General features: G+C 38.1%; 1 protein-coding gene across 1 annotated transcript in view; it reads left to right on the top strand.

Moving 5' to 3' along the window:
• FGF14 (fibroblast growth factor 14) overlaps nt 1–24,201 on the top strand; it is a 906,834-nt gene that overhangs the window by 811,156 nt on the left and 71,477 nt on the right. Inside the window, exon 4 of the mRNA XM_044071245.1 lies at nt 22,128–22,326. Coding sequence (XP_043927180.1) covers nt 22,128–22,326 — 199 coding nt within the window. The remainder of the gene's footprint in view (nt 1–22,127; nt 22,327–24,201) is intronic.

Raw genomic sequence — 24,201 nt, 5'->3', positions numbered from 1 at the left:
TCCACAATGTAAGCTAAAGTCATAGCTAATGTAAAATCAGTAACCTGGTTCCCTGGCATAGAGGGATGGAACCTTTACTGTGCATAGATTACTAGAGTTCAACAACAGCCCCAGCAAGGGAGGAGCCAGGTACAGAGGGGGAAGGAGTAAAGGACTATAGTCCACTTATCTATCCTGGCGGGATGGGAAAGTTGTGAGTAATTAGTGAGTACATCAGAAAGTGACATTTCTCTGGTGGAAACCAGACAATCCATTTCCAGTGCTTGAGGAAAGGAGACAGAGCTGCTTGCTGCCAACTTCCCTTGCAGAAATGAGGGATGACCAGTGTAGTCATCACACTGCACATATCCTTTGGCCATGTAAGCTGAGCATTCACAGACAGCATTAGGGTATAAAGCACTGAACCCCTGAACAACCTGTAATAGCTATATGAATGATGGCAATTCTTAGTTGGCCCTCACCCCAGTGATGATGAAGAAATGGTCCATTTAGTGCAGTGGTGACTGATGAAAGGCAGGGCTGGCATGGAGCACACAAAAAGGTCAGTAGCATCAGAACGTATTAGTGAATAATGATCACCTCTTGATACCAAACAATATGCCCTTTTTGTCACCTGCTACTTCAGTATACATCTCTGCGTTTACTGCTTCAGAGTAGTCTCTCTAGGATAAAAATATCTTCTGACATTTACTGAAAAGCAAAGTCCTCTGAAATGAGCCTAGACACTTAGACAAAGTGCCCTTTTAGTGTGTTATATTTAATAAACCTTGCCTACATGCTATCATAATTAATAAAATAGCACGCCTGCCTTTTCTGAAGAGTCTACTTAATAGCATGGAAGGTCACAAATACTTAAACACAACGATGCCCAAAAAGTAATTTGTTGTTTAATGGCAATCCACCTTGAACATAAGAAAGATTGTATTACAATACTTGCCAAATTAATGTCAAAATTGCTATCCCACATTACAAACAGGTCATTAATAAAGTGGCTATAATAATGAATGTGACTGGATAGCCCTGAACAATACATATACAGTTACTCAAAATATGCCATCATTATGTTAAGCAAATGTGGGGGGGGGCATAATAGCACCAGATTATAGAAATAGGCTTCCAATAATACATGATTGTTATCAGCACCAATTCCAATAAAGAGATCGGAAATAGAATAATCACATCACTAGGCAAGTGTTTTCAGCTAAAGAGGTCCTGAACATATCAACATAGTCAATAACAGGTATAGTAATGTACAAACCTACAATGTACATTGTAACTAACATAACATGTTCATGTTTAGTAAATTTAGAAATTTGCTTAATAAAATAATTTCTGTCTCTAATCAAATGAGGTGTGTTTCTATCCAAATTATTCAATTCATTTTCTAAAGTGGGAGCTAGGGACTTCTTTTTTCAGGCCCATGACAGATGCAAATGGGAGTTAATGGTGAATTTTCTGCATTTTTATGCAACTTCTAAACAATGATCACCACTGGAATTCTAGGCCTCAGGACATTCAGTGCCCAATGTCTTGACGACCACACCGCTCTTCCATGCACATTTCCTAGCATCCTCTTGCTCCTTTTTTACTTACTTCCTAATTATCCATTGCACATATAACTGTCATATTTTCCATCTCTCTTCCCTCCAAATGTCAGTTTCTCCTGTTGCTTTGTCAGCGATTGGCTTGGGCAACAATTTGCAGGTAAAATTCTTATTTTAAATAACAGAGACATACACTCCTATTTTGTCAATTTTTGACAGCTTTGCATATATGGATCAGACTGGTTAATAAACAAAGTGCTCTCTGAAGAACTTATCAAATTACAGGCTATTACTATCAAAATTTCCAGTCCCTCATCTGTCAACATGTACATTTAAAAAATAAAGTCCCAAATCAGAAGAGCTAAACAATATAGTCAACTACAGTAGCCACATAAATCAATATACCTTGATTTATAAATTGTTAATGCTATATTAAGGGGTAAACCTATTATTATTTATGATATAGTAAGGGGTAAACTCAATGTAAATTACAAAGGTTGGAATAAGAAGTTCTTGTTTGAAATCCAGGATTTGTCTAAATTTGAGTAGCAAAGGGCAAAGCACAAAAGAATATTGCAACCTGAGTTATTTTTGTATTTAATTTCTTCATTTAACTGGGAAAATTGACCCTATAGCAATCCATTTTCAGCTATGAACTACTCTAAATCAAAAAAATTATGAGAGTATAATCATTCAACATAAAGTATAGTCATTCAAGATAAAGTACAGTGACAAATGCAAACATACTGAAGCAAAACAGAAAGTTGCATGGAGACCTAATATTAGCAAGTATAATGTGCAATATGTAAATGTAATGTTTATTCCATATGTTTACAAGCAGTTCCAGCAAGGGGGTTAAGAGATGCAACACAGTGTTAGTTAATATTAATAACACACAAACAGGCATCAATATATGACAAATTGGTGCTTAGACTGTGGAAGCAAAAACCCAAGCACATGAGAGAAAAACATGTCATTGCTTCAGAAAAATCCAGATAACTTTATGGGACATAGAGAATTATAGTTCAAAAGGCAGGAACACAGGCTCCTTGATGTTTTTTCTCAGTTCAGTGAGCCATCAGAACTTTTTAAGCACCTGACTGGATCGACAAACATAACTTCATACTGCATAAATGTAGATGACTTTAATGTAAACTACCTTGTCTGTCATGAGGAATGCCTCCAATCTAGGATGATCCATAAGACGGCAATTCTAGTTCTTACCTCTCCCTCTACACCCTTTTCCCTTCAGTAAACACTGCTTCACTGTAAAAGGTGCTGCAGAAATGAACAAGTGAACTTTCCTTACACTTGCAGCTAGCTAGACCAATTGACTCATATGTCTCTGGCTTTTCTCTGTGTCATAGGATACTGTTTATTGTGAAGGGTATAGTTAACTCTCTACTCAGAACAGAAAACATTGGTTTTACACCAAGTACATTTAACCATATCATTCAGAATAAACACTGTCCTACAGCACAGAGAAAAGTTGGTGACATATAAATCAATTGGTTAACCAAGTACTGCAAAGGAAACCAGCACCTATATGACAGGCGCCAAAAGGTGTGGAAAACCTCAAGTTCCTCATTGCCCAAGCATAGCTATTTTCAGCTGTATAAAGAATGCAACAGAAATTTAAAACTAATTAATTCTACTTTCTTAGAATTAAAAAAGGCCAGGCCATTAGACATCTGTGAGTTTTTCTAGAAAGATGTGAGCAGTAGGCAGATGCAGAATAATTGATGACTCATTCCACTCCTATTACTTAATGCAAAACATACCAAGTACTTATCACTTGCTGTTCACTTTAAAGAAATGTTAATATATATCATCTAAACTCTAAAATTAAGTTGTCTTCCATTCCCTGTTACATTTGTTAACTACTACCTCCACCCATTCTATGGTTATGTTAGCTCAATTATACTACTGCTGTATGAATATCAATACCTGAAAGGTGTTTGTGCATCACACTTCTGTCACTACTAGAGCCTGATAACCAGGAATTTGCTGATTGCCTATTGTTTCTTGAAAAGGTGCTTGCATTTGACTTTCCTGCACTATACACACAATTCCAGCTGTCCAATTTCAGTAAAATGGCCTTCGCAAAAAAAGAAAGCAGCCTTAGCATTCTTGGTCCCCAAAGCGGTGACTGCATCAGCTTTGAGATTGTCTTCCGTCTTATGCCTGCCATCTTGTTGCATCCTTGAAGATAAGGTGAATGGCTTCAGAACTATGCCATCAAACTCTGCTGTTGTTCAGGTCATGCCACGTAACAGCCATATGACCTTTAGAAGCTGACGTCTGCTCTTAACATGGATAACAGGGTGATTCACATGTGCTATATAAATTATTATACCTGAACCATTTGTACATTAATGTGGAAATAATCTCAAAAGTTTGATAACTTTGTCATGTAGCCAAGGGCTTTGCATTGTCAGGCTTATTAACTACATTATATATACTGGAGTCCTCAGAACCCGGTACTAGGACTGATCCTTTTTACAATCATTGTGAATGATATGATCATTGTGAAGAAGCAAAAGTGGTCAGTAACTCCATAATTCTTATTGTGCATAGCATAATCAACATGGTCCATGCCGTTTCATTGCATTTATGGCTTAAAACCGCAGGGCATCATCCTAATATTACTGATAATAAAACTGATCTTCTCAAGCCAGAGCTAAAATCATTGCCATTCTAACATTGCTTTGCTGTCCAAAGAGCCCATAAAGATATCATCGTATCTTATAACAGTTGAGGAAGTAATCTTAGCAAATTGTTTTGTCCCATCACCAGTAATGATTTGACACACATACATAATGCTGCTCCTTTCACAGTTGAGCTAATCTTCAAATTGGTAGCCACATTTGCTGCAGGACATCACTGGAAAGCACACCAGTGCTTAACCCTTCGTCATCTCAAATGATTGCAGTTGAACTAGCTAATGTCCCCAATTCAGCTGACATTTGTTCATAATCCCCTGTACACTCCTACATGACTTGCTTTGGAAAAATTTCTTCTACTGTGATACATTAAGAGCAGTGCATTTTTAACTTGTACCTGGACACATAGTACAAATCGCCAAAACAAGGAATAACTATGAAGATTATTACTATCCAACATATGGTAGCAAATTCTGTAACAAGCTGTTTCATGCTTTAAAATACATACCTGTAAGGAAAGCATCAAACTATTTTTGAAAAAGCAACTATAGGTACAAGGAAATTGTATGTGTGCTGTGACTTAGTACCATATAATCTTACTGAAAACTGTGTCCAAGGCACTCTTATAATACCTATTTTATTTTATTAGTGATACAACTTTAATCTGGAGTCTTTAAGTACTAGCAGTTCTATTTAAGTTCTTTGTAGTTCTCTGAAGCTTTCTTACTGAACCATGTGCCCTATAGCTGGGACAGACTTTTTATATCAATCTCTTAAACTTTTGTTTGAGGGACATTCTTTTTTTGAAGTATGTTTCGCAAGCTAGATCAGTACTGGAGTGCTGAAGTACAGCTATTGTACATTTCTATACATTTCTATATCCATCATACTTTATAGGGACTGCCTACATTGTCCTGTTGTTATGACTTCTGAATTATCTGTGTCTGCCTTAATTTTAGTGAAAAACAGTTGCATTCAATTGTATAATCTTACACCATCAAACAAGTAAAGGTTTCTTAAAATCTTCAAGTAAATCATTGTGAGGAAATGATGTGACCACGTATGTCTTCTTGCCTCATTATTTTCCTGAACTAACAGACTTTGATTACAGACAATATGATACAGATGCCTACTGGCTGGTTTGACTACAAAAGTAGCAGAGAGAAAAAGTGTCCTGCTATTCAAAACAGAGGCAAGAATGTATTATTCATCCCCTGATAATAAAAAAAAATTATTAAATTATTTTTCACCATTATGCCAAGAAAGATGATTTCTGTGCAGCTTCCTAATCCAAGATTGCAGGAAAAACAAGAAACAGCCAAGGAACTGAACTAACAATGAGTTGTTTGTCTTTTTGGCTTTTCCCAGTTAGGGGTCACCACAGTAGAACTCCAGTCCGCTAATAATTGGCAGTATATTTTTATGGTGCCGAGTTGCAAGCCCGACGCCCAACCTTCAGTGAAGGCATGTCCATTCACGCATGTCTTTTGAAGGCCACTCAACCATGGCGGGAGAATGCAGACTACACACAGAAGGCACTTGAGCTGAGAGTCGAACAGGAGAACCTCTTGCTTTGAGGCAACAACGCTATCACTGTACCACCGCGGCTTATAACTGAACTACCAATGAGTAAAAAGTTAAAACTAGTTTTCTTTAAATGCCACTTAATAGTGACTGATAAATATGAGGAGGAGGATGAAGGAAGCATGAATAATAGAAAACACGTAAATATTAAAATGTATGACTGGAAATTAATTCTTTATAAAACCTCAATGTAAAATGTATTAATATGTTACAAGGTAAATGAAAATAAAACAAATCCATCACTGGGACTGTTGACAGGATCAATTTACAGCATGAAGGCATGAAAGCTAAAAGCTTGGTTCTCAGTTTCTACTTTCCAGTGATATTGAGATTTGGGGATTATTGAAAACTAGCAGCTAAATCCAAATTTAAACAAAATTTATGTTAAGCGTGTAAAACATTGAAAGAGACTTTTATAATTAGTTAAAACATTTTACATCCATATCTGCACATTTCTTTGCATGTTGATTCATCAATTAATCCTAGATAGCAAATAACCTACTTCCTAACATCCTTCTGAAAAGTTGCCATATGCATGTCCCAAGCAATCCTAAATTTCACTACTGCCTTCTCAGTATCCTGTTTCACATGTCGTATGTGTGTGACCACATACATGTGTCTCTTCCTGTCTGTCTTTCTCTCACTGTCTCACTAAAAAAAAGCAGTAGTACACGTTGCATCTAAGGCACTTACTTTTTACTTAAAATTATGACCCCTTACACTTGCATCTTTCCATCTGTAAATTGCTCTCCATTTTGGATTCAACAGCGTCCATTAAAGCATCTGTGTGTTGCTGTCATGACTCAAAAACATGGACACACACACACACACACACACGCACACGCACACACACACACACACACACACACATACTCGCACACACACACACACACACACACACACACACACACACACACACACACACACACACACACACATACACACATACACACGCAAATACATACATGTACATAATATTCACCTGCCTGTTTTGTTTTTTCCTATAATGACTCTTCCTGCTATACCACTGTCTTCTAATTGCTATCACAAAAGGCTTGCTTACCTTAAGGACAATTAACATGACTGCCGCAGGTTCTGTACTGCTTTCATTCATGATACTATCTCACTGCATAGTCTTCCACTGAATTTTTTATTCCTGAACACTATTTTGATTTTGTCAGTTTACTGCACTATACTTTTGAATGCCAGCTGCAGTGGATTTCAATACTTTTCAACCTTAAGTCTCATTTCATCCATTGTATGCATTGTCTTTTTATAAATGTTGTGTTTCTCATTCCTCACAGAAAGAGATGCTTCCTCTCATACTGTCCATATAGTCAACTACAAAGCCATAAGAGGAACTGGTCATAAAACAGTATCTTTTGGTAATCCACTAGTGACCATCTTGTTTTTGACTGAGTTTCATTTATGTTAACAATGTTTAATGAATATTATTTTACAAGAAAGTGCCTGCAATTGCAATCAAGTGTGCAAAAATGTAGAAAGAAAACTTACTCACATGGAGAGAGAGACTATAGGTTGTCAACTTGATAGGTATATTCATGGGTAAGTTGTGAATGTATGCACATATACATATAAACATGCAAAGGATAATTCGTATTTATCTCGTCACATACTTAACAAAACATATTTTGAGCAAATTTTGTATTTATATTTTTGCTTATTGCTTCTCTAAAAGGAGCATCATTGCCTGCAGTTAAAATATAGAGATATGCATAGCCTAATGCTTTATAGTTAATCTTATCTAACTTATGCAAATTTTGTTAACCAGAGATGACTAAATGAAAGCCTGTGAATTCCTTTAGCAAGAGGCAACTCCCATACACAGCCTTCCCATTTCGATGCAATGGTTGCAGAGCTGTTTGAAGAATTTTAGGTTAATAACCTATAACTTATCACATTTAGGTTAATAACTGTACAGACTGAAAGTAGTTCATAATGTGACAGCATTCTCAAACTACCGCCTATTGAAAAGGATAAGAGGATGACACTAAATGAAATGCGCTCTGATAACAGAATTACTAATGTAGTTTCAAAAGTGTCCAAAATGCAACCAGTCACTGTCATGGGTTCTGTAAGTGACTTTGTCTATGGTCTGCAGAGAAAAGTATGCCTTGAGAACATTTTGGATTTATATAGTCCATCCAAATGGATCGGGAAAGTGAGTTCATGTAACACTCCACCAATATTCACCAAACAAATTGCAACATTCAAATAGTGAAAAATAAATTCTTTAATAGCACAGACATCACAATGACCCCACAACAGACCCAAGGTTTCCCCAAAAGGCTTTCTCAGTGTCGTGGGTCACTGTGATTTTTGTGCTTTTCAAGAATTCGTTTTTCATTATTTGAGTGCTGGAATTTGTTTGGTGTGTGTGTGTGTGTGTGTGTGTGTGTGTGTGTGTGTGTGTGTGTGTGTGTGTGTGTGTGTGTGTGTGTGTGTGTGTGTGTGTGTGTGTGTGTGTGTGTGTGTGTGTGTGTGTGTGTGTGTGTGTGTGTGTGTGTGTTATATATAGCACAGTGGCAGAGCAGATAGTGTTGTCGCCGCACAACAAGAGGTTCCCTGGTTCAAGTCTTGGTTGGGGTGACTTCTGTGAGGAGTATGCATGTCCCTCCTGTGTCCACATGGGCTTCCTCCAGGTGCTCTGGTTTCTTCCCACATTCCAAAGAGATGAAGTATGTGGATTGGATATTTTAAATTGGCCTCAGGTGTGCATGTGAGTGTGTGGTGTAGAAGACTAGCCACCTGTGGTATAATCCTTGACTCTAGATGATTGTCACTGGTGCAGTGACACCCTGACCCCATGTGCAAAAAAAGGAAAAAGGATTTTACATATATATATATATATATATATATGTGTGTGTGTGTGTGTGTGTGTGTGTGTGTGTGTGTGTGTGTGTGTGTGTGTGTGCGTGTCCTAATGCTCTATGCTTCGCAAGGGACGGCTTGCACTTGTCACCCCTGGGCTTCCGGATATTGGCCAAGGCTCTTGCCACCCCCACAGTGCCTTTTTTAGGCAAGGCTCAAAAGACAAACCCACCTCCCTAGAAAACACAAGTGGAAAAAAACTAAGGGTAATGCTGCTCAACGCCAGACGTCTAAACCTCAAGATGCACGCTCTCTAAGCCCTCCTCAGTATGCAGAACATTGATGTCTGTGCAGTGACTGGAACCTGGTTCAAGGCTCCTGAGAGCACCCCAGCACTACCAGGTTATACCTCATATCATGCTTTTCGGCTTCAAAACTTGGACCGAACCACAAAAGGAGGGGGAGTATCCATATTCATCAAAGATACCCACACCTCCAGGTTAGTGGCAACGCACGAAGCATCAGAGACCATCCAGGTGCAACTAACCATAGGCAAAACTGCCCTACAGTTTGTAGCATGCTACAGACCACCCTCTCAAACTCAGGAACCCCACTCAGCCTTCCTGAAGACACTGGAGAGTATGAATGTCTCTCCAAATACCATCATATTGGGAGACTTCAACTACCCAAACATAAACTGGGAGCATTACTCAAGCCCCAACACCCTAGCCCAAAGGTTCCTAGAATTCATAAACTCAAATGCGATGGAACAACTAGTCACCACTCCCACAAGAGGAGATAATATACTAGACCTGATCATCACAAACATGGGGACACAATGCTCCACACCGGAAGTATGCCCCTCATTGGTGAGATCAGACCATGAATTAATCTCACTGGAAATCCACATCCCACCCCCACTCCCAGCACAAAAGACCACAGTGAAGAATTTCTCAAAAGTTGACTTCACGCTTCTTAAGACTGAAGTGGTATCCTTCAAGGCCCCTGGGCCAGTGAAAACCACAGCCCACACCGCTGAATCCTTTATAAACACTTTCTACGGACACCTTCAAGAATGCATGGATCATGCATTCCCAAATAAAACCAAGACCCATTCCCCCAAAGGTAGCGTCCTGTCTGGTGGACCCCAGCCATAAACAAGCTTTACAACAGGAGGAGGAAGCTACTACATGACAGAGCAAAATCCCCAAAAGGGAAGGCATCTCTGATCAGTACTAGCAAAAAACTACGATCACTCATAAAATCATCCAAGGCCAACTTCGAGAGAAAATTCGCAAAAGACACTAAAGACAATCACAAGGCCTTCTTTAGTTATATTAGAAACCTGGGTGAAAACTCCCAGATATGCTCAGAGTTAGTCCAAAGTGACAAAAAATACACTGAACCCACAGACATTGCCAACATACTGGCAGACAGGTTCAGTGCAAATTTCTCTCCCCCCTCCCCCCAAAAGGAGAAATATCTATCCCAGCAGAGTGTAGCCTCCCTGACATCTCAGATGCCCAGGTGAGAGCCGCCCTCTCCAAAGCTAAAAACACAGCATCACTGGGACCAGACGGTGCCCCGGGTTGCGTGCTACATGAACTCCAAGAGGAACTAAACCCGCACATAAGGCTGCTGTTTAATCTTAGCCTTACTACAGGATACGTACCCAAAGAATGGCGTGCAGCAACAGTGGTCCCACTCCACAAAGGAGGTGCTTCTACAGACCCTGGAAATTACCACCCCATAAGCTTGACGAGCCTGGTCTGCAAAGCTATGGAGAGGATCATTATGAAACTCATAAACAAAGACATTGGGGACCTACAGACACTGGATCCTACCCAATTCGGCTTTGTCAAGGGCAGATCCTGCCTTTTGAACCTGGTCAACTTTTTTGAAACAGTCACTAAGGCCATTGATGAGGGTAAGGCAGTTCACACAGCCTATCTTGATCTTGCAAAAGCCTTCGACACAATACCCCACTCGGGCATCATAGACAAGCTCACCAGCTTAAATGTAAACCCATATGTCATAAGATGGGTTGCAAACTGGCTCAAGGACAGAACTCACAAGGTCAGAATTGCTGGAGCCATGTCAGACTCTAAGCCAGTCACAAGCGGTGTCCCACAGGGCTTGGTCCTGGGACCCCTCTTGTTCTGCATTTATTTTTCCGAGGTGCAAGCAAACATAGGATGATTGTGGCTAACAAAGTTCGCAGATGACTGCAAACTGGGTGCCATAATTGATACTCCAGCGGACACAAGCATCCTTCAGAAAGGCCTCATAGAAACGGATAACTGGTGCCAGAGCCATGGCCTTAAACTGAACACCAAAAAATGTATAGTCATACCCTTTGGGAAAAACAAAGTACCCACAAATTACCACATAGGTGGTAATCCATTAAGTACGGAAGAAGTAATCAGGGACCTAGGGACCCAAGTTGACAGTAACCTCTCATTTGACACTCACGTTGCCAAGGTGGTTAGGAAGACCTTCTATATTACCCACCTTATCATGAAAGGATTCACATCTAGACTCAGGCCCATAATTGAGTACAATGCCTCATTTGGGATGTACCTTACCCGACACCTGCAGCAGTTAGAAAGACCCCAAAAGTACCTCACCAAGAGGATCAAGGGTCTCAAACATATGTCATATGCTGCCCGGCTGAAGAAACTCCAGCTCTATTCAGTCGCATACCACCTACTCAGAGGCGATCTATGTCTGACGTACAAAGCCATGTCCAATCCGGAATTAATGGACATGCTCCACCTCAGAAAATCCAAATCCACCAGAGCCATGAGAGCGAGAGATTTGAACCTCAACACAGAAATAAATAGGACATGCTGGAGGGACAGATTCATAACCCAGAGGCTCCCTACACTCTGGAACAGAATCCCAGTCCATGTTAGGCAGAGCCCCTCACTGACTCTCTTCAAGAGAAATCTTGACGAGTGGATGGGAGATCGTAGGTTTACCCCAGGGGTCATCTCTGTGTCACTACTAGACAGAGGCACAGTAAACTAAACCCTAAATGGGCATAGTATTCTCATTCCAAGGGGTGTCGAAAGCCACACACACTCGGGCTAGGCTTATAAATGCCCTAGGGCAGATAGCCTAGTATGAACCTATGAACATATATATATTCTCTCTCTTTATATATATATATATATATATATATATATATATATTATGGATTCATTTTTTTTTACATTTGTTAACTGGGACAGTCCGACTGGATATGAGTTCATTTTCAGTGGAGGCCCGCGGAGAAAAGCTCCAGCAAATACATTAAACATTTTCAGGCATTCCATGTAACATACATTCAGGCAGGCTAACATTGTGAACTAAAGGACAGTGTTTAGTATACATTCAAAGTGATTCATGGGTACAACAGCTAAGCCCGTACATATCATGTTCCTAAACATGACAAGCATACATAGAGTCAGTCTCAGTAGTTACAAGACAAGCTGTGAGATTAGCAATATTCTAGATTATAGATTATTATCCAGTGGTGAGACAGGAGCATCGCCTGTTGTTCCTAAAGTGAATTTTAAGGAGTTTTAAGGACTCTAAATTGAGCAATAGAGTTGTTGGACGTTAAGTGGGCAGGTAGGGAGTTCCAGAGTTTAGAGATAGAGTGGCTATAGATGGTTTTCCCTGCCTCATTGTTAAATTTTGTGACCTGAAGGTGATTATGGGTGCTGGATCTTAAGGTTCTTGTAGTGGTGTGAGGGAGAAGTAGGTGTTGTAGAGATGGGATTTTGTCTGAGGGGTATATTGTTTTGTGGGCTAGTGAAAGTTGATTGGTTTGAAGTATGAGTGGAAGCTCTAGCCAGTTAAGCTTGTTGAGGCATTTACAGTGGTGTGTTCTATAGGATGAGGCTGTAGCAAATCTAGCTATCTTATTATAGCAGGATTCAAGTTTGTTTAGATCAGTTTTATGAGGGTTAGTGAAAATATGGGAAGCATAGAGTAGGGTAGATAGTAGGTGTGTTCTAGCTATTGTAAGTTTTGAGTGATTTGAGAGAAAGGGTTTTTTATGATAGAGTAGTCCACGTTTTTTTATGAACTTTCTTTATCGTTTGGGTAATGTGTAGGTCAGATCTAAGGTGATTGTCTATTTCCACACCTAGCAGCTTGGTGTGATTGGGAGGGGTAATAGTGGTATTGTTGTTGGAGGAGATTGTGAAGTTGTCTGTGGGGGGGTAGGGATCTATGTGAGCTAAAGAGGAGTCATTTTGTTTAGGATCTGTTAAGAATGAGCTTTTGGTTGGTGAACCAAGGCTCTGCTAAAGAGAAGCATTCTTGTGTTTGGGAGAGAAGGAGATCTTGCATGGGGGCTGCACATATTATAGTGGTGTCATCTGCATATTGTACTATGGAGGCCTTAAGTGTGTTGGATGGAAGTTGGTTACTGAACAGTGTGAATAGTAAAGAGCCTAAGATGGAGCCTTGGGGACCCCTAGGGAAACAGGTAGCAAGGAGGAAATTTGGTTTTGCCATTTTACTGCATGCTGTCTCCCAGATAGATAGCTCTTAAACCAAGAAATTGAAGAGGTACTGAGGTTTGGGGACGAGAGTGCATATAAGAGTTTTGGGTGATTGACCATGTCAAAGCTTTGGATAAATCTAAGAATGTAGCCGATACAAGCTGTCCATTATTTCTGTGATTTTTTTAATGGTGTTAGTGAATGATGTAAGTGCAGTGGATATGCTATGGAAGGGTCTAAAGCCATGTTGCTGTGTGCATAGTAGTTTGTTTTCTTGGAGATATTTCATCAGTTCTGTGTGAATTACCCTCTCAAGAATTTTTGATAATGGGGATAGTATAACTATAGGCCAATTGTTGTTGAGTTCAAAGGAGTTTCCCCCTTTATGAAGTGGTATTATATGGGATATTTTCCATAGGTGGGGTACTGTACACTCGGAGATGCATTTATTAATTAGGATAGTGATAGGATAAGCTATGGCTTCAGCGTCAGGTTGTAGATATTCTGTGGGTATCTTGTCGGCAGCTTGGGTGGTAGGTTAGAGTTTTCGGATAAGTATTTGTATGGTCTTGGTTGATATGGAATGAAAGTTAAAGTGGGGGCTATTGCTGACTGGTGTCAATGATTTTGTTGGATTGGGGGTGTTTATGCTAGTTTGGTTATTTGCAAGGGCTTGGATAGTTTCTGTAAAGAACTTTTTGAATTGTGTGGGGATATTGTCATAGTTGTTTTCTGTTTTTGAATTGGTGGTGGAAGTTTTACCTGGCTGTAAGACAGAGTTAATTGCTGCCCAAGATTTTTGGGGGTTATTCGAATATTTATTTTGAATATGTTGGTAGGAGATTTTATCTGTTTTAATAAGTTTTTTGGCCTTGTTGTGTAGTTCAAGGTAGTTTTGTTTGTCTATTTGCGTTTTACTCTTATGGAATTGTATCCAGGCTTTGTTCCTATTTTTGAGTAAAGCTTTTATTTAGTTTTGATTCTAATGGTTCTGGGGGGCTGGGGGCATGGTGGTTAAGTATATTTATGAAGGTTGTATTAAAGTTTGAGACCGGGTTGTCGAATGCTAATTTTTTCAAGGGGGTCCAGTTACAGCTTTTTAGGTCTGTGTTGAAGGTATTAAGGTTAAAATGTTTTTTTTTATTTCTGATTTCTCGTACTGTTACTTGGGTCATTTTGGGTGTTTTATGTCTTAGTAGAAATGTTGGTTGGTGATCGCTGAGAGTGTCAGGCAGACATCCAGCTAGGAATATGAGAGAAGGATGGGATATAAGTATCCAGTCCAGCATGGATTGATGTTTGGTTCTTTTGTCTGTTCTAGTTGGAGATGTAATAATTTGGGCTAATCCATGTAGGTTAATGTGGGAGAGTGAGTTTGACTGGAATAGTTGAGCCAGTCTAAATTAAGGTCACCTAGTTGGATGTTTTCTTGGGGTAGGGAGATATATAACCATTCAAGAAGGTTTTCCGTGATGGTAATATTGTTGCCTGGTGGGATATAGCAGCCTATAATGTTGCTGTATTTTCTTGGGTTTAATTTTAATTTTGTGAGGGTGAGGTCAATATGTTTGAGGTGGGGGGTGAGATGTCTAGTTGTTCTAGTATGAAGTGATTTTTAAATAGCACGGCAACCCATATATATATATATATATATATATATATATATATATATATATATATATATATATATATATATATATATATATAAATATATGTATATATAATTGCTAATTTCTTTACCGAACGTTGCATTTTGTAAATGTTCTATGTGACAGCATTTAGATATGATTCTTTTTTTTAAGTTTCTTGAAGCATCTGCATGTTGATTTTTATGTAGTGTCAAATCGAAATTCCCAGGCTGAAGTGGCGAATGGTAATTTTTTTCGTTTGGTAAGGAGGCAGGTCAAAGTTTAGGAGTAGAAGTTGTACGTAAGGCTATAAATAATGTGGTTACAGTCCATGACTGGGTAGCATATTCTTTTTTGAAATGTTTTTCATGTCATTGCTGTCAGGGTTACCCCAGAGAATGACTCTAGTCATTTAATAAAAAAACACAAGATGGTGCAGTGAGATGGCAGTCGTCCAGGGCAGGCCACTATCTGTGCCTGAAAAAGAGGTCACTGTTGTAGCTAACAGTGGAGCAATATTGATATGTAATTAAGAGATGTAAGTCCATGATGATCCTTGGGTATTTAATAAGATAAGTTGATGTCTCAAGAGTTGAGTTCTTAACCTGGAATATGAAGAAATTTCATCTGTGATGACTGATTAATAAGAAATGAGGGAAGGTAGAGAAGTGTAAATCATGCGCATTTTGTTTGTATTGACTCAGTTCTCCATTTTAGTGAAAGCATGTCGATTTATAACTAATAAGAAATCAGTTGAGAACTGATTAAATAATAATATGGTGGGTGTAGAAACTTCCTAGCCTGGGACTGTGAGAGCTCATGAAGGGGCTGAACAGCAGTGGTCCTAAATGACTGCTTACTGTGGAGGGAAGTCTTGCTTAAAGTGAAGACTTGAGGAGGCAGGGGAAAGCAAACTTTACTTGCTGAAACCTAATTAAAATATAAAGAGAAAGCAAGTAAAGCATTATCTTCACAGAAACAGACCACTGACAGGACAAACAAGAAGAGGCTTTGGTCAAGTCTGTAAACAGAGCACCGAGGAAATCTTCCTTGTAAAAGTCACTAGTGTGCATATCATACGTGAGTTGAAGGTAGGCACTTATGATATCACATTCAACACCGAAGCAACAAGACAACCCATACTGTGTTACATTTTATAGTTCAGCTTATGCATGAATTGAAGTATAAATGAATGAACCTGAAAGGGGAACAGTGACAAATACGGCATACATAGCTACATTCAAACATTATATGATACCAAACGCAGTCAATCATAATACACAGACACCAATTCTAGTTACTTTGCAGCTTTGCTTGATAAAATCTTGCACATTCTATTTGTTGTTTAATCGGGACCTAAGCATGTTCTATTAACACATATTTCTTAGGACCCATCTAACCAGACATTTTATGTAATCCCTGGTATATTATTACTCATTACTGCTAAAATAAAAAATTAGCTGTTTATTTCATAGTTGCAATTGTTAGGATAGTAGTCATATAAACTGCAAACTGTTACACTGTCACAGGAAACATGCATATGTAATACTGCGCTACAGGAAACATGCAATTGTAATACTGCGTCACAGGAAACATGCATATGTAATACTGCATCACAGGAAACATGCATATGTAATAATGAGTCCGAGGAAACATACATTTATAATACTGAGTCTCAGGAAACCTGCATATGTAATACTGCATCACTGGAAACATGTATATGTAATACTGAGTCACAGGAAACATGCATATGTAATACTGCTTTACAGGAAACTTGCATATGTAATACTGAGTCTCAGGAAACTTGCATATGTAATACTGCATCACAGGAAACATGCATATGTAATACTGAGTCACAGGAAACATGCATATGTAATACTGCATCACAGGAAACATGCATATGTAATACTGAGTCACAGGAAACATGCATATGTAATACTGCATCACAGGAAACATGCATATGTAATACTGAGTCTCAGGAAACTTGCATATGTAATACTGCATCACAGGAAACATGCATATGTAATACTGAGTCTCAGGAAACTTGCATATGTAATACTGCATCACAGGAAACATGCATATGTAATACTGAGTCTCAGGAAACTTGCATATGTAATACTGCATCACAGGAAACATGCATATGTAATACTGAGTCACAGGAAACATGCATATGTAATACTGCTTTACAGGAAACATGCATATGTAATACTGAGTCACAGAAAACATGCATATGGAATACTGCATCACAGAAAACATGCATATGTAATACTGTGTCACAGGAAACATGCATATGTAATACTGCTGTAACTCTGCTCAGTTTTGAGTAGAGCAAACTGTCTGGTTAAAAAGCCTAGTAGATGCAACACTGTATTCCATTAGGCTATATTAATGACAAAGTTGTCTAGAAAGATAATTACTTGCTGCTTCATCCTTCCTCTTGTAATACATGCAGAATTAAAGGTGAAATACTGGCTGTTTGCTTCAGGCATTCAATTTTAATGCAAGTAAGGTTCAGATCTATGTTATGAGCTTAGTGATTGTCATTTTGTTGACATACAGAGGCATAATTTCAGGATATGACTCAAATCTGTCTTTAGAATCAGATTTCTACACCCATTAAAGCTGTTAGAGAGAAAAATGGTTTCCATATTTTCTTTAGCTATATCCTACAGTTCTGAAAACGCATTAGTTACCCATACTACAGATAGGAAATCAGCAGAGACAAGCAATAATGCCTGACAGGGTGTGTGTTACTGTGTAATAATGTCCGCTCAGGGCTGTTGTTGTGAGGCCCAACACTGCAGGCCAAGGGCCTCTATACCCCTGGAAGGGCATTAATTACACATTAACACACACCCTGGAGGGCAGTATTGTGTTTTACTTGCTTATATATATATATATATCTGTTTTATTACTATATTTTTTTAATATATTTTGGATGTAAAATAGTTCCTCTACCTAAAGTTTCTAAGTTCATGTAGTATATGTAAATGGTGTTAGAGGAAGCATTTTACATCCAAAATATAACATTTTTAAAAAGAATATCTAGATATTTGTTTTAATTTTTGGTCCCTTACTGCTAAAATGTTTTGGGGATTGAAGTCACTAAATAATAACATACATTTGACTTTCAGACTTTATTTCCCTCAGAAAATGCATGTTAACACAAATCCTGTTCTTTAACTTACTTCTTTATTTATTTAAAAGCTGTTCCTATTTTGGAGCTTTTGTTCCACCTTTATTTCAATGTTTATCCACATTTCTTGAGATAAAAGATGGAGAGGTACACAAACCTCTTATTTGCTGCTACAAGCTCTGTCTCTCCCTCTGTCACACAGACACACACACCCCCACCACTCACACACCCTCGCCCTTCAGAAAATGTATGCTAACACAAGTCCTATTGCAGCTTTTTATAAAGAGGAATATGCTCCTATTTTGAGCTGTTACTCCCCTTGATTTTACCTTTTATTAATTTATGGAAGAGGAGAGCCGTACATAAATGTAAACCTCTTGATTGCTGCCGCCAGTGTTGGATCGCTCTCACTCTTCATACTCTCACTCACACACACCTCGCTTTCATGCACGCATTCACACACACACACACACACACACACGCATACACACACACACACACACACACACACACACACACACACACAGAAACATAAACACACACTCAGAAACAGAAACACACACAGACACACACCTTTTTCTTTTATATTTAGATTGTACACTCGCTAGACAGCAAAAGGACTGCTTAGCGAGTGTAAAATAAAGGCTCGATCATTCTCGCAATCACTCACACTTACGCATACACTCACACACACAGACATAAATGCACATACACTTTTGTTTTTCTTTTTTGTTTTAATATATTTTACACTCGCTAAACAGAAGAAGCGTTGCTTAGCGAGTGTAAAATAATGGCAGCCATTCCGTTTTCAAAGTACAAGCTCCACAGTGACTTGATATGCTGCCGTGAAGTGATGGACGTGTTTTCCACCAGGCATTACTTGTAAATTAATACCTGCTGGAGAACGCTCTTTCTCCAGCCAGAGTACTGATGTACAGTAAGCCCATTCTCTAATGAGTTTTAGAATTTAGCAGGGTCACATTTCACAAAACAGGTAATTACAATTTAAATGCACATTTATTACTTCAATAAACTTCACCTTCAAGTCAGTTATGAATTCTACAGCTTCTTGTGAGGGAGTCAAAGTAATTATTTTCTGTTTTGATGTCACAAGCATCTTATATAGCATTTACAAATATAAAAAACATGCCGAGCATTCAGTAGTAATAATAACAGAAATTTAGATTTATTCAACAGCTCTTTTTTTGTTTGTTGAAATATCAGCCTCTAAAAATGTCATGTGAATGTTTAATATTCAACTGAAATGACGAACACTGGGATTTATGGAGACAAATGATAACGCACAAATCCGTGCATATCCATTATGCACATTTGCAATATACAGTAGTATTAACACTGGAACAGTGAGATTTGTTAAGCTCCATCACCAGTGCTATTTATTGCTTTCTTTATGCAGATATAATGATCCTAGTAGAGTAATGCACAGGGGAAATCAACTGAACATTCTGCTAAGCTGTAGTGAACAAATGTGACTATTAAAAATAGTGGGTTGTACAACACAGGGACAACCGAACAGTGCATTTCTTTGAGGTCAGCCTAGAGTAATAATCTTACTGCTTCAGCAGCCTCTTTTATGCTATTTTGTCTATTCACAGTTTTGTTGGTCACTTGGAGCACATTGTCAGGCCAGATGTTCCTTCACATACTCCGTTAATACCGCGGTCCCCAGCTCCTCGCCTCGCAGCTGCATTATGTGGCTTGTTTATATACAACTAGATCATGACAGATTATGCAAAACATATGATGCCATGGTAACTAGGAAGTGTGTAAAGCATAATGTAGCCAAATGATGTAGCTTGTTTAATTTACTATAGGATTATGCCAATTTACACCAATCAAATGCTGCAATGGTAACCTGATACTATGCAAAGCAGCTGTGTAATGCAGCATCTTTATGTGTTACTGCAGTAACTGTTGGACAAGTAGTTACTTACCCTGTCAAAATGAAAGTTCACTGATTGAACTTTCTTACTGTTCGATGTTCAGCTATTCGATGGTCAGCCCATTCGATGGCTGACAATAGACCCTGTCATGCCAATGATCAGTGTCACTCAGGGGTGGGGTGGGGTGTTTCCTGGATAAGGAAAATATATGTGGGTATTAGAAATGTGGAATGGAGTAAAATAGTCATTGAACATTACACTTTAGGAAAAAAATGTGTTATTTTTGTTTATGTAATTGCAATAGGTCTCAGCAAAATCCATATCCCTACATCCTTTCCACTGAACAAGAACATAGGAAAAACACTAGACAAGCAATCCCAAGGACCATAGGATGTCTAGCCATATATACTGTATTTTTAACTAGATACACTTAAAAGATCTTTTTACCCTTCATGAGCACTTAATAATGATTACCTCCAACATCAAGCAGAGCTGTACATGGTAACCCTGGTATGAACTTACATAAACCTGTTCATCTACCCATCCATCATGGCTATTATTTTAGCTTACCCTGAAGTTACACAACCTCAGAGTAGGTTATAATACTCAAGGGGAGTAGATAGCTTGCTTTCACTTCCCCAAGCTTCTTTCTTTCTTTCTATCCAGTGGGTGTAACAGACTGGACTGTGCTAAAACATACAATGATCCAATAAACCTAATGAAATATACTGCTTCGACACAGTATGCTTATTTATTGAGGGTCTACACATCTCTTTTTTTTCTTTAAGAACAACCAGTGAGACTTATTTTACAATAATCTAAAATCTCTGTGCCTTGTGGAATGAATACACTATAACTTCTTCCATGCAGTTTTTGCATCATTTTTTTCTTTTGAGCAGTTTGTCTTTTTTAATTATAATTTTAAGTGCCTTTACTTTTATTTTCTGTAATATTTCCATTCATTATTTGTACAGTGGACATGTGTCCTGATTTTTCTTCATGTTGTTTTAGTTTATCACTTACAATTAAATTTTTATGTAGCTTTTCATAAGCCTTCATGTTCAATTACACTTTATTTCATTTTAATTCATACTGATTTTCATAGTCATCTCTTTAATTTGTTGCTTGACTAAAGGTGTCAAATAGAATTATTTCTTAGAAATATCAAAATGAATCAATGCAAGAGAAGTACAATGTGCATTCATTAAGATATGCTTCTGGTTTTATTGATGCTGCAGGATTGTTGTTATAGCATATAACCATAATAATCATGCATAATCCATTTATTGATTTTATTTATTTCCATTTGTTGACTGGAATAGTCTGATTGGGCAAAGCACCTTATAAGTGGAGGTCTGGGGAGAAAATTTCCATGTATACACATCAAAGCATAAAACGTTTGAAACATAGCATGTGATTACAATTTTTAAACTACCCCAAGTGGGTTTGAGAAATAGAGAAAGTTTCCAAAAACGTATATAGGCATGAAAAAATAAAAGGATCAGATAGAACACATATGATATACGTACAAAAGTTGGGGCAGGCATTCACATGTTGGATATATACAGGTAAAAATTGGAATGGTTACAAGAATATAGTTAGAGTGGTGAGGTGGAACGATTATCCAGTTACAGAGCAGAAGCATAACAAAGAGTTGGACAGGTATTGTTTCAGTCTGGATTTCAAGGCTTTCAGTTTTTCCAGTTGTCACCATTCAATCAATATGTTGTTTACAGTTTAGGGACATAACTTGAGTAAACTGAGTTACCAGCTCTGGTTTCAGATTTACTGGAAATTGGGAGACATTTATTTCCTGAGTACACTTCCCTGGTACGTGAGTAGTACTGCTGGTGAATGTAGTTTAAAGAAGGACAATGTTCTAGTTTATTAATTCGATTGTGAGCAGTAATGAGTTGTGTGTAGGCAGAGGTGTAGCTGGCTCAGCCAGCATCCTGGGATGGTCTCCGAGCTAGCACCCTACCCCCTTAAAAAAAAGGAGAAGACAGCTCTGATAGATTGCTCACAGCAGTCTGGAGCATATGCCACCTCCCGGACACCAGCCCCAGATGTTTCTCCTTTAGAGTACAGTCTCATTTGAAAGTAATCTCCTGCAAGCTTTCAGATGTGTGTGTGTGTGTGTGTGTGTGTGTGTGTGTGTGTGTGTGTGTGTGTGTGTGTGTGTGTGTGTGTGTGTGTGTGTGTGTGTGTGTGTGTGTGTGTGTGCGTGTGTCTGCAGACTGTGAGCACTGAGAAGAGTTTCAAAGGAACAAGTTTAAAATGTTTAAATAATTTGTGAAAAATGGGGAAATTATCTTACTTTTGATATTTTTTCTTTGACAGGAACTTTTTACACCAGAATGCAAGTTCAAGGAATCAGTGTTTGAAAACTACTATGTCATCTACTCATCCATGCTATACAGACAGCAAGAGTCTGGTAGGGCCTGGTACCTGGGGCTCAACAAGGAAGGACAGATTATGAAGGGAAACAGAGTGAAGAAGACCAAGCCAGCAGCTCATTTTCTTCCTAAGCCATTAGAAGGTAAGTCTCCATGGTTAATGTGAAGGACAGCTCATGGGGTGTGTCAGTTTTGTATCGTTCGAGTGAGAGACTTGTACTGTGCTTATTTCTAAAATGGTTACATTTTATTTCAAAGTTTAAATTCAGATATTATTTAGGGTTTCCACCTTTCTAGATGTTTGAAGTTGAATATTTCTTACTCAAACACAACGTTTCACAAGACAGTCCTTGTCTTTGACCTGTACAAAGAACTAATTTCACTTTACTCCTAAAATTAAGGGTTGGTGTTTTATACTTTCATTACTAAATTTGTAGTACCCTGTAAAAATAAGGACAGGTGTTGACCCTGTCACAATGTAACTGTTGTAACTCATAGCATTGTATCATAGCTAGCCACATACCACATTCTGTAGAGAATATGTTTTACCTGGATATTTATCTCAGTATGTCATTTATTGTCAGCTTACACTCCAAATGTATTGATTTACTGTTTTTGCTTAATTCTGTACTTTTGCATTTAATTTATGTTTCATTTCTAATCTGTACTTTTGCATTTAATTTATGTTTCATTTCTAATCTGTAGTACTTCAAAGTGTTCATGTGATTCGTGTTCATGTTTAAGTTTATTCAACTTTTTTATGTACCTCTTCTGTGCCATTTCACTGGCAAAGGTAGTGGTTGATCCTGTCACCGGTATGATTATCTGGTTGTCAAAATGAACTAAAACAAATAGCATTATACAGACTAACTTGTCAAAAAAATACACATTAGGACTGCCTCTGTGTTCAGCCTGTAAAAACCTCAGATGAACACTTTTTGACCTAGCAAGTGATTGAAATAGCAGTTAATAGGCATGCTGTTCTAGTCATTATGAAAAGTAAAGCAAGAACTGACTGAGGAGTTAGATCTCTGAAAGAATCTTTACAACACACATAAATCTGAACCACAAAGTCTTGTTTTTTGACTGATTAGCCTCCTCTGTGATATGTAACATACTGGGGTCTGTTACTCCCCCCCCCCCCCTTCACTAGAGACAGTCTTTCGATGGTCTTTCACAAAGACGATCTAGGAGGTTGTGGAGAGTTTGCAGGTACTCATACAAACAGTGAGATGTATGAATTCATATAATGTCATTTGCCATTACCATCTTGTTGCAAACAGAGTACAGTTCTGTTAATCATTACTGATGCCCAAGAACATTAGTTTATGCATTGTTTTTGGTCACCGGGAAGAAGAGAGATAGATGTGTGTAGCACAAGGAGAAGCTTATTGTTCTTTCCTGTTCCAGCACTGCTCATAAAACCATTCATTCAGAGCCTGACAAGTAATAGTTGCGACTCTCTGTATTACGCCTCACTCCTGCAAATGTTCACAAGGATCTAAAATTGCAAGATGGTTGTGAGATGTAGACACATCTCCTGTATACTCACAAAGGATTCTTAACAAATGCACTGAAGACTTAGGCGAAGAAGGTTTGACATCAGAATGCAAGAGAACAAAGTCATTAAGATTAGCAAATTTAGATGCAGCCATATCATATGTGACAACAAAATAAATCCATGAGAAAGCCAGCTTTGAAGCAAGTATATGTGTTCATATGTGTAGTGCTAAATATATAAAATACTATAAATTACCTTAATTCTGACAACAGAAAATAAGATAATATAATCTGATAGCTCGACAGCTTTTATTTTTCACAAAAAAAATTATTTCAAAATAAAACACTAGAAAATATTACAGTTGCTGTAATTAGATTCATATTATATCTGTGTTTTATTAATAATATGAGAAAGTAATACATCTCATTTTTATGTGCTTAGGGTAACAAATAATGAGTGAATACAATATAACTGTACACATTCAGCTAGAACTTTTTGCTTTTTTTTCAAATGTACT

The sequence above is a fragment of the Protopterus annectens genome, chromosome 5.part0 (assembly GCF_019279795.1).
Source record: "Protopterus annectens isolate FY-2018-M chromosome 5.part0, PAN1.0, whole genome shotgun sequence".
In the NCBI taxonomy this organism is placed as follows: Eukaryota; Metazoa; Chordata; order Ceratodontiformes; family Protopteridae; genus Protopterus; species Protopterus annectens.
Note: the sequence above shows the minus strand (reverse complement) of the source record. Positions and strands in the feature narration are given on the sequence as shown.